The 12454-nt window shown below is 37.6% G+C and overlaps 1 protein-coding gene across 2 annotated transcripts in view; it reads left to right on the forward strand.

Moving 5' to 3' along the window:
* Positions 1-12454, forward strand: part of SEMA3D (semaphorin 3D) — a 230242-nt gene that overhangs the window by 129142 nt on the left and 88646 nt on the right. For both annotated transcript variants that reach the window (XM_019958589.2, XM_070787656.1), the window contains one exon: positions 11803-11922. In XM_019958589.2, coding sequence (XP_019814148.1) covers positions 11803-11922 — 120 coding nt within the window. The remainder of the gene's footprint in view (positions 1-11802; positions 11923-12454) is intronic.

Here is a 12454-nt window from a genome sequence, read left to right on the forward strand (position 1 = left end):
TCAGTTGTTGTAGCATTACAAACACACACTTGATATTTAATTTTGGGTGAAATTAAACTTATAACTATAAGAATTCTTTCAAAAGTAGGTATTATAGAGATACTAAGAAAGATCGGTTGTCCTGCTTGCTCCGTCCAATTGTGTTGCCTGTTTAATCTCCTGTGATGCTAAGGCTTTGACCACCTCTTCTCATCTGAAAGTTCTAATTCAGGTCAGATTATCTGTATTCTGCCCTGACTTCTTGCATTGTATGATAGGGAGAATTGCTCTTCTTTGGAAAAATAAGTCACCCCCTGAATATAACTCAAGATGACAAAGTTCCAACTTCGGGCAAAAGCATGGACATCATGAGGCTTCCTTTGTATCATCCTGGAATGTTTCCCCTCACCACTATAACCCAAGAATATTAAGCTGAGCAGTGCCCTTATATTTAATAACAGCAAATAGTTTGTGTTGTATGAAAGCACAACTAGATTTAAAAATTCTCACTTTAATATTGTGCTAAAGGTAAAGCAACATGACATGTTGCTTAGTAAATTTAAGGGGAAGCTTAGAAGCCTACCAATCCAAAGTGAAAAATGAAAGTGAAAGTCACTCAGTTGTGTCCAACTCTTTGCGACCCCATGGACTGTAGCCCACTGGGCTCCTCTGTCTATGAAATTCTCCAGGCAAGAATACCGGAGTGGGTTGCCATTTCCTTCTCCAGGGGATCTTTCCGACCCAGGGACTGAACCCAGGTCTCCTACACTGGAGGCAGATTCTTTACCATCTGAACCAGCAAGGAAGCCTCATAACAACTGATTTATTCATTCATTTGTTCATTCATTTACTCAACAAGTATTTATTAAGAGCCTAAATATGTATAGTTATATTCTTGAGTTATATTGATCCATATAGCCAATTATGGACCAAAAATATTTCAAAAAAGAAATTCCAGACAGTCTCAAAAAACAAACTTGAATTTACTGCCTTCTGGCAACTTTTATATAGTGTTTACATTGTATTTACAATTGTTTATATTGTATTTACAATTGTTTATGTATCATTTACATAGTGCTAAGTATTATAAGTAATATAGAGATAAAGTATATGGGAAGATATATAGAGGTTTTTCTGCCATTTTATATAAAGGACTTGAGCATCTTCAGATTTTTATATCTGTCAGGGTTTTGGAGCCAATTTTCTGAGGATACTGAGGGACGACTGTCCTGCAAAACAAAATAATCAAAATGAAAGAAACTTTTGGTTATGCCTGATTTTGTATTCAATTAGTGTTAAATGTGATCTTTTCAGGCACCTAATGTTAGCAGAAATATGTCAGGGAGTATTCATTTCAAATGCAACAGGAAAACATTTTTATATTTATTTTACTAGATATGAAAGAGATTAATTTAGAATATATTCTTCCTCTCATGTCTCTAATTTCTTCACCCTGTTCAGTGTCAGGTACCCTGGGAGCAGGTGCCCAGGTCTGAAAAAGCAACAGTACTTTTTTGAACTCATGGGGAAAATAGATGCTTTGGTTATGGTTTTTCAAAATTATTTTGTTGCATAACAATAGAAGCTTATCATAAACAGTGTGAACATTTTAATGTTTTATATTTCACTAGTATTGAGTGTCTGATGAAGAGGCAAGAAGGAAAAGGCTGTTTTAAATGTACTGCAATGAAATAGTGTCAGTTTTCCCATGGAATAGATGAGGGATAAGCTCTCAAGGTCAGACAATCAGTGAAGGTTTTAATTGTGTCAGTGTTCTCATTTCAGTATGTTCACTAATTTCAGTTATATAGTAACTCAGTTGCCTCTCTTATTAAGTTAAAGAGTGATAAACGTTTTTGAAGGTAGTGTCCTAGACAGCACATAAGAACCAGTAAATGGAATCTGTTCTTCCAATTCAATTGTATTTGAGAGCTGATAGTCACCTCTAACACCTGTTAACCTAAGATTAGAGGTTTGGGGAGCTTTTCTCTTTTTACTGAAGTCTGTAAAGTTTGCTGTTGAAGTATGTAGGAATAATAAAAGTGTCTGTCTCCTTTTTTAATTTGTCCCTTTAAAATAATATTATATTTTAGAGTTACTAAGAATAGGTAACATATTTATAGTACTTACCATGTTCCAGGAACTGCTTTCAATGCTTTATACCTATAATCTTGATTAATCCTTAAAACAATATGTTAGATTTTATTATTATTCCTCATTTTCCAAATGAGAAGACTGAAACCAGAACAATTAACTGACTTGCCCAATATTACGTATTCAGTAAATAGTGAAGCCAGGAATTAAATCAAGAAGGCTTGCCCCACAATCTGTGCTCTTATGAAATACTACAGTCTACACATAAAGATTTAAGTTTTATGTGTAAGGTCTACAAACTGAATCCCTCAAACCATTTCTCTCTTCACTATCACCATAACACAGATCCTCATTTTACATCATTACATAGATTTTGGTCCACAGAAAACTGAGACTAGTCTGTGGTTTTATTATCATCTCTTACAACCTTTGGCGTTACCCACACTCTCCCTTCTCTAGTAATTTTTACCTATTTCCCAAGAGTGTATTGAGAATTAACAAGTGTTTAGAAAGACTGTCCCTTTACACAAAGGTACTATATAACTGAAAAATAGTGAATTATTTACCATAATGAAAGTTAGCTAGTTGGTGTGCTGAGGAGGTGGAAGAACAGGATACAAAAGAGAGCTAGTCCTCTTGCTTGAGTACAGTCCGCAATTTTAATCCAGGGAAGGAAGAGGCGACAGGACGCTATTTGGTCTATTTTGTTTCTGTTTAGAATATTATTCAACAGAAAGTCACTAAAGAAATGGCTGGTCCTGTAAAGAAAAGAGGGGTAAACAGCTCAGTCCTGACAAAAGAATGAATGGCGTGTGGGCAGCCTGGGCTGTTCGTCAGCTTAACTATCAGAGCACACAACCTTGTCAATAGAGACACTGCAAAGAGTTAAAGGATCTTCCGTCTCTAAAGTTCTCTGATTACATTTATCTTCCGTTTTAAAGAACATCTAAAAGTACAACAAAGTGTTCGTTGCAGAAAGTTTGAAAACTATATAGATTCATCTGTAAATATTTCTTTCCCCATGAACATTACCCAGAGATAGCTGGTGACATTTTGATGTTTATTCTTCTATCTTATCTATTTACTATTTTTCAGAATGAAATCATTGTATACATAGTCCCTTAAAACATTTTTTTTTTCACTTCACAGACTGCCATGCGCATTTTCCCATGTCATTAAATTCCTTTTTATAACACTACTTTTAATAGCTGCACTGCATTCCTTTATATATTATTTCATCAATCCCCTATTGTTAGAATTTTGATATATATCCAGTTTTTACTATTGTAAATGATGCCACACATGAAAAACCTTATATATAAATATTGTGAACATCTCTGGTTATTGGGTAAAATTACTGGTCAAAGGATATAAAATATTTTATGCATTGTAAAATGGCCCTCCAGAAAGTTTAAGCTTCTTATACTTAAATTAGCAGTACATGCTCTTAAGAGAGTATATTTCCCCATACCCTTGCTAATATTGTATACATCATATACTTAATGCTTAACATTAATACATTAATGAATGAAATAAATATATTTAATTTTTGCCAACAAAAACAAAATTATTTTTATTGTTTTTAGCTTGAAGGTCGTTCATTACTATAAACACTAAATATCATATATATTTGTAAAATTAAGATTTATATTCATATATGATTACTTTGGGGGCTTCCCTGGTGACTCAGAAGTTAAAGCGTCTGCCTGGAATGCAGGAGACCCAGGTTCCATCCCTTGATTGGGAAGATCCCCTGGAGAAGGAAATGGCAACCCACTCCAGTACTCTTCCCTGGAGAATCCCATGGAGGGAGGAGCCTGGTAGGCTACAGTCTTTGGGGTCGCAAAGAGTCGGACACGACTGAGCAACTTCACTTTCTTTCTTTCTTTCTTTCTTTCTTTCTATGATTACTTTGTGTCACACTCACGTAAAAAATGTCCTTTCCTAGTTTTCCTGTTAGGTATTTAGACTTTTATAGGCACATCTCTCCTTTTTTTTCCTTTAAATTATTTTTTTTCCCCTTCTACCATAAGTGGTAGAAATCTGTTAGATTTTTGTTGTTGTTGTTAAATAATTTTTGAGAGAAGTGTGATATTTGGATTTTCATATACTTATTCTGAAGTGTTGACAACATATTAAAATGTTTTTAATATTATAGGACCGAAACAGATATCTTTGCAGACTGAATTTTAACAGAGGTCTACCTGACAAACCTAAGATATACCACAATAATAGTTCAGTTCAGTTCAGTCACTCAGTTGTGTCCAACTCTTTGCGACCCCATAAATCACAGCACGCCGGGCCTCCCTGTCTATCACCAACTCCCGGAGTTCACACAAGCTCATGTGCATCGAGTCAGTGATGCCATCCAGCCATCTTTTCCTCTGTCGTCCTGTTCTCCTCCTGCCCCCAATCCCTCCCAGCATCAGGGTCTTTTTCCAGTGAGTCATCTCTTTGCATCAGGTGGCCAAAGTACTGGAGTTTCAGCTTCAGCATCAGTCCTTCCAATGAACACCCAGGACTGGTCTCCTATAGGATGGACTGGTTGGATCTCCTTGCAGTCGAAGGGACCCTCAAGAGTCTTCTCTAGCACCACAGTTCAAAAGCATCAGTTTTTCGGCGCTCAGCTTTCTTCACAGTCCAACTCTCACATCCATACATGACCACTGGAAAAACCATAGCCTTGACTAGACAGACCTTTGTTGGCAAAGTAATGTCTCTGCTTTTCAATATGCTATCTAGGTTGGTCATAACTTTCCTTCCTAGGAGTAAGTGTCTTTTAATTTCATGGCTGCAATCACCATCTGCAGTGATTTTGGAGCCCCAGAAAATAAAGTCTGACACTGTTTACACTGTTTCCCCATCTATTTCCCATGAAGTGATGGGACCGGATGCCATGATCTTCGTTTTCTGAATGTTGAGCTTTAAGCCAACTTTTTCACTCTCCTCTTTCACTTTCATCAAGAAGCTTTTTAGTTCCTCTTCACTTTCTGCCATAAGGGTGCTGTCATCTGCATATCTGAGGTTATTGATATTTCTTCCAGCAATCTTGATTTCCAGCTTGTGCTTCTTCCAGCCCAGTGTTTCTCATGATGAACTCTGCATATAAGTTAAATAAGCAGGGTGACAATGTACAGCCTTGACGTACTCCTTTTCCGATTTGGAACCAGTCTATTGTTCCATGTCCAGTCTAACTGTTGCTTCCTGACCTGCATACAGGTTTCTCAAGAGGCAGGTCCGGTGGTCTGGTATTCCCATCTCTTTCAGAATTTTCCACAATTTATTGTGATCCACACAGTCAAAGGCTTTGGCATAGGCAATAAATCAGAAATAGATGTTTTTCTGGAACTCTCTTGCTCTTTTGATGATCCAGCGGATGTTCACAATTTGATCTCTGGTTCCTCTGCCTTTTCTAAAACCAGCTTGAGCAACAGGAATTTCATGGTTCACATATTGCTGAAGCCTGGCTTGGAGAATTTTGAGCATTACTTTACTAGCTTGTGAGATGAGTGCAATTGTGTGGTAGTTTGAGCATTCTTTGGCATTGCCTTTCTTTGGGATTGGAATGAAAACTGACCTTTTCTAGTCCTGTGGCCACTGTTGAGTTTTCCAAATTTGGTGGCATATTGAGTGCAGCACTTTCAAAGCATCATCTTTTAGGATTTGAAATAGCTTAACTGGAATTCCATCACCTCCACTAGCTTTGTTCCTAGTGATGCTTCCTAAGGCCCACTTGACTTCACATTCCAGGATGTCTGGCTCTAGGTGAGTGATCACACCATCGTGATTATCTTGGTCATGAAGATCTTTTTTGTAAGTTCTTCTGTGTATTCTTGCCACAATGATAGGCATGTGGCAAGTGATCAAAAAAATTGAAGATCATAGTATTCTGCAAAATATACTAAACACAAAGATTGATCAGATTCTTAATCATAAGTGTCTTTTCATGTTGCACCTAAATAATTTAAATGATTACAATTCAGTTATCAAAAACACATATAAAGCTGTATTGGATTTAATTGAACTACATGTAAGATTAAGGACTTACAAATACTTCTGTTTTGCTAATATTTTTCCAAGTATTAGGGGGAAACAAGTTCTAGATGTTAATACATAGATGAATAGGTATCTGTCTTTTCTCTAAGTATTAAGTTTTATATTTGTTTTATTTATAGCTATATATCTATTTATATATGTGTGTTTTATATATATATGTGGGAAGGATTGGGGGCAGGAGGAGAAGGGGATGATAGAGGATGAGATGGCTGGATGGCATCACTGACTCGATGGACGTGAGTCTGAGTGAACTCCGGGAGTTGGTGATGGACAGGGAGGCCTGGCGTGCTGCGATTCATGGGGTCACAAAGAGTCAGACACAACTGAGCTACTGAACTGAACTGACTGAAGGATGTGTATGGGGCTTCCCTGGTGGCTCAGTCGTAAAGAATCCACCTGCCAATGCAGGAGACACGGGTTCAATCCCTGGGTTGGAAAGATCCCCGGGAGAAAGAAATGGCAACCCACTCCAGTATTCTTGCCCTGGAACTCTCATGGTGTAAAGAGCCTGGCAGGCTACAGTCCATGGGGTCACAAAGAGTTAGGACTTAGCGACTGAATAGCAACAACAGAAAGAAATGTGTATAAGGGTAGATATTGGAACGAGTAATATTACTTGAAAAAATCAGCAGGTTGGTATGTGTGTGTGCATGCTAAGTCGCTTCAGTCGTGTCCAACTCTGTGCAACGCTATGGACTGTAGCCTCCCATGGGATTCTCTGTTCATGGGATTTCCCAGGCAAGAATACTGAAGTGGGTTACCATTTCCTTCTCCATCGGATCTGCCCAACCCATTTATCCAGCCTGGGACTCCTGCACTAGCAGGCAGATGCTTTCACCACTGAGCTGTTACTACTACGTGTGCACGTGTGCTAAGTCTCTCCAGTCCTGTCCGACTCTGTGCGACCCCATGGACTGTGGCCCTCCAGGCTCCTCTGTTCATGGGATTCTCCAGGCAAGAATACTGAAGTGGGTTGCTGTGCCCTCCTCCAGGGGATCTTCCCGATTTCGCTTAAGTCTCCTGCATTGGCAGGTGGTTTCTTTACCACTAGTGCCACCTGGGACACCCAGAAGGTTGATACTTGTTTTTAATTCTGTCTTTTTCAGTCTGTCTTATAGTGGAGAGTTGAGGAGGTAGGAAAGAGAGTAGGTAGGAAGCATAGGAAGGAAGGGGAAATTCAGTTCTCTTCCAAGGTTGAGTATATCACTCACTGAGTTGAATTGTTTGATCACGTGCAACAACCCTTACCATTGTGGCAATAGCTATAAATTAGTCAGCTTTCAGGGAAAATTTAAAAAGCTGCTTCTCAGAGTTTTCTTTCTTCATGCCTCACAGAATTACACCACCCTTAATAGCTATGCAGTTTGCTAAGTGAATTAAATCAAGTTAATTATTGCTCATGCTATTTAAGCAAAACCTAATGAAACTTGTGCACAAAAAGAAAACACATAATCTTTGAGCCTTAAAAAATGTTATAAATTAAAAGAGAAAGACTTTTGTTTCACTTGAGGCACTAGTGTTTGGCTGAAATGACCACCCTAGGCAAAATTTAAAATAAGAGACTTTATCTTTTAGAATCTCTTTCCACGTTTCTTTCCTTCAGGTAACCAATGCCTTTTCATTGCTTCAATCTTCTTAGAGAACTGCCTGCCATCAACTTCATCGACAGGAAACTTTGGGCAGAACTGACTTTTGGGTAAACTAAGTCAGAAAATTCAGAACTGTCCCTACAGTGTTCTATTCCATGGCAGCCCAGTCTGAGAGAAGGGAGAATATTACCAAGAGTAAATCCTTGGTAATATCTCACCAAGTCAGGAACTAGCATAATGGGTTACTTTCCAGGGCTGGCTGCATCTTAATAAAGTACTCCCAGAAAAGTTAAAGGATGTGCAATGTTTTAGGTGTGATTCAGAGCTTTTCTTTATCATCACTCAAATTATATCTCCTTTGTGTGTGATGTATCACTCTGGGCCTTATTTGCCTTTTTAAACAGTGCTGTGTCTCACAGTCTCTAATCTTTCAGACTTTATAATTTATAATCTGGAAAGGCAGTTGTTTTATTTCTTTATACAAATATTTATTTCAAACTCTTGTAAAATTACTGTGTTAGTCGGCTTGAGCTACCATAACAAAATACCATAAACTAGGCTGCTTTAACAACAGCCATTTATTTCTGACAATTCTGGAGCCTGGGAAGTCCAAGATCAAAGTGCAGGCTGACTTAGTTTCTAGGGAAAATTCTCTTCTTGGCTCATAGGTGGCCATCATCTGGTGGTTTCTACACAGGGCAGAGAGAGTGAGAGCAAGTGCCCTGGTCTCTTCTTATAAAGGCATGAATCCTATCAGGAGGATTCCACCTCCTGACCTCTTCTAAGGCTGTTGCTATTGCTATTCAGTTGCCAAGTTGTGTCTGGCTCTTTGCGACCCCATGGATTGCAGCACACGAGGCTTGCCTGTCCCTCACCATCTCCTGGAGTTTTCTCAAGTTGATGTTCATTATATTGGTGGTACCATCCAACCATCTCATCCTCCGTCTCCCTCTTCTCCTTCTGCCTTCAATTTTTCCAAGCATTAGGGTTTTTTCCAATGAATCAGCTATTCACATCAGGTGGCCAAAGTATTGGAGATACAGCATCAGTCATTCCAAAGAGTATTCTGGTTGATTTTCTTTAAGATTGACTAGTTTGATCTCTTTACTATCCAAGGGACTCACAAAAGACTTCCAGCTATTTACTTCCTAAAAACCTGACCTCCGACCACCATCACCCTGGGAGCATTAGGGTTTCAACCTATGAATTTGGGGAGGACACAAATATTCACTCCATAACCATTCTTCTCTAAATTCTATGACTCTGGTAAAACAGAGCTTTTGAAAAATTATGTAATTACTAGCAGTGAGTCAATCCCACCTCACTCCAGGCATATCCCTCTACACTTTTCCCCTCCCTGTGTACTATTCCTTGTATAGATTTTACCCTTGCATAAACCTCTTTGTGGGGAAAAGACTAATAAGTAGAAGTCCCTTCAGTGAACGTGAGTGAGCAAGATGAAGGATGGAGAATATTAGAATGAATCTCTTACCCTACCAGTGAAGCCATCATTAGAATTTATCTGATGATCACCTACATTTTTACTCTTTTTTGCCCTGGCTTATCTCATGTTACTGAGACATTTGTTCAAAACCATTCAGTTCACTTCAGTCGCTCAGTCATGTCCGACTCTTTGCGACCCCATGAATCGCAGCACGCCAGACCTCCCCATCCATCACCAACTCCCAGAGTTCACTCAGACTCACATCATCGAGTCAGTTATGCCATCCAGCCATCTCATCCTCTGTCATCCCCTTCTCCTCCTGCCCCCAATCCCTCCCAGCATCAGAGTCTTTTCCAATGAGTCAACTCTTCACATGAGGTGGCCAAAGTATTGGAGTTTCAGCTTTAGCATCATTCCTTCCAAAGAAAGCCCGGGGCTGATCTCCTTCAGAATGGACTGGTTGGATCTCCTTGCAGTCCAAGGGACTCTCAAGAGTCTTCTCCAACACCACAGTTCAAAAGCATCAATTCTTTGGTGCTCAGCCTTCCTCACAGTCCAACTCTCACATCCATACATGACCACAGGAAAAACCATAGCCTTGACTAGACGGACCTTTGTTGGCAAAGTAATATCTCTGCTTTTGAATATGCTATCTAGGTTGGTCATAACTTTCCTTCCAAGGAGTAAGCGTCTTTTAATTTCATGGCTGCAGTCACCATCAAAACCATTAGTAGGGCGAATTTTCTCTCTGAATTAAGTTTTCATTTGTGATTGTCTAACATGATATAAAAGAACATGAAGCTAGTTTTCTACAGTGCTTTGTGTCAATAAAAAATAAATTCTCTTCATCAGATACCTTGGTGGAAGGGTGAAAAACATATAATATGATTTTGTTAAGATTGTCTGCCAGATAAATTGTCTCAATGAATATAAAATTTTCCTTTCTTAGGAGTCTACATGTAATACTTATATGAGAACATATATTAAATGTATGAAAATATTCAGGATATTAAGGATCCTACAGTATGATTTGCATATGCTAAAATAGGACTTTCTTTTTTTGCAGCACAAATGTGTAACCATATGTAGTTGTCCTGCTGCTATTAGAGAATTCTGACTCTCCCTACATGATAAACATCCTTCTCTTCTATGGCTAACTGAGGGACTGACTGATACTGTCCTCTCATTTAGTGTTAAGCAACTGCTTTGTTTGTAAGGGCGCAGAGAGCAGAAGACTCAGTAAGTTAGTTCTTTGTAACATTTTTCTGTAGTAGAGTGTGCAGATTTTATTCACTGGGATCTACAAATTCTTGAGACATAAGATTACCAGGCCAGCTGGACAAAAAAGAACTAGGTACTAGAAACTCTGTACCACAGCTATGCAGAAATAGCTCTCTCCTTGAACATCAGAATAGCCACTGAGAAACTGATTATTTTGTTTAGGTCAAAATCAGAGTTTGTGATAAACAACTATTAAGTGTTATATTCTTTATTTTAATCCACATAACAATCATAATCCTATCAGCTAAGTTATCATCTGCCATTAAAAATATTTAAAAAATCATCCTACCAGTTGGTCTTTTTTATTTTTTAATATTCTTTTCCTAACAACCCTAATGACAGCAGTTACCTGACAGGTGAAGGACCTGTGGCCATTCAGGCAAGAGAAAATGGACCTTTTCTCTGAATCTCAGTGATTTCATAGTTTTCCAACCTCCTTAGTAAACACTTGTCCATCTCCTAGGTAGAGCTGATTTAAAATAAAAGTGTACTATTGCCCAGTGTTTTCTTGGAGTCTTTGGATCCGAGAATCATGAAGTTAGTTAAAAATTGTTTCCAGTAATTATGTAAACATAAGGGATGGCTTAGAGGAGACGGATTGAAAATAATAAGAATGACTATTTTGAAAAATTGAGTCACTATTTACAAGCAGTTCAGGGATAGAAAATAACTAAGTTATAAAGATACACATTTTAAAGAATACTTTTAGGCCCAAGCTTTTGGAAAAGAGGCAGAAATATAAGTCTCTTAAAATTTTGACTTGGCATAAAAAATATTTATGGAAGAAACAGAAGAAGTTCTTGGAATAAGCTGGACTTAAGCTGGGTCTTAAAGGCTCTGTAACATTGAAAATAATGGAAATAAAGTGGTAGGGCATTCTGGAAAATAAGAATGGAATAATATATATGAAGACATCTGTGTTAAGTGTTATGTTTAGTGTAGCTGATTCAGTTGAAACTGCACACAGTAAGATCTATGGGACAGAAAATGTAGGAACATCAGAACATAATGTTTGGTTTGGGTTTGGTTCTGTAGGTAATTCTTGAAAGTAAGTATGGATATCTCTTTAATACTCTGTATATATTCATTCTGTAGGTCCCGTTGAGTCTTAATGTAGAAATGTGCATTCTAGTACTCTGGTTATTTCAAAACCATAAAACTTCAAAAAAAGCTTCAAGTCATAGTTTCTAATTTGTCTTGCCTCCTTTGCTAAGTCAGGTGTTAAGCATTTCTCATAAGTCTTTTTTATTTTAGCACTTATTTTTGATGATTAATCTACTTGGAAAACAGGTGGTATGAATGATACTTTGAAATACCTGAATTATATGCTAATGCTTTTATGTTTTTTATGCCCAATAGACAGAATGTGCAAATTTCATCAGAGTACTTCAACCCTATAACAAAACTCATGTTTATGTGTGTGGAACTGGAGCGTTTCATCCAGTATGTGGATATATTGATCTTGGATTCTACAAGGAGGTAATATTGTAAAATAGCATGAAAACAATTTACTATAATAGCTTAGTACTTACTGCCTATGACATAAAATACATAGATTTGAATATAAAAATTGAATCATTTTCTGTATGAACTGAGTAAGAACTTATGTTCCCAGTCACTTAATAGATTATTACCATTTTGATTATCTGCTTTATTCACCTTATAAAAACTTCTTCTATTAAAAGTTTTCTAGTGACATGATTAAAATTAATAGTGTAAAATGTTGAAAGTGCTTGTTTTCTAGGCTCTATGTACAGCTTTATTTGGTCTTGAGCTTCCTATATAACTAGAGCTATTTATGATGTTGCTGTTGGTAAAAATTCATTTCCTGTAAGACCTTGTGACAGAATGGTATCTTCTAAGTAACTTAACTTTTCCCACCCAACAAATTTGACCTGTTGCATATGTTTACAATAGCAGACACTAAATATAGATAATTTTAATGATTTTCTTAAAATTGTATAGTTAGTTCTTACCATACTTGTTATCATACTGGACTTATTTCTGCCAG

The sequence above is a fragment of the Bos indicus genome, chromosome 4 (genome assembly GCF_029378745.1).
Source record: "Bos indicus isolate NIAB-ARS_2022 breed Sahiwal x Tharparkar chromosome 4, NIAB-ARS_B.indTharparkar_mat_pri_1.0, whole genome shotgun sequence".
Taxonomy (NCBI): Eukaryota; Metazoa; Chordata; class Mammalia; order Artiodactyla; family Bovidae; genus Bos; species Bos indicus.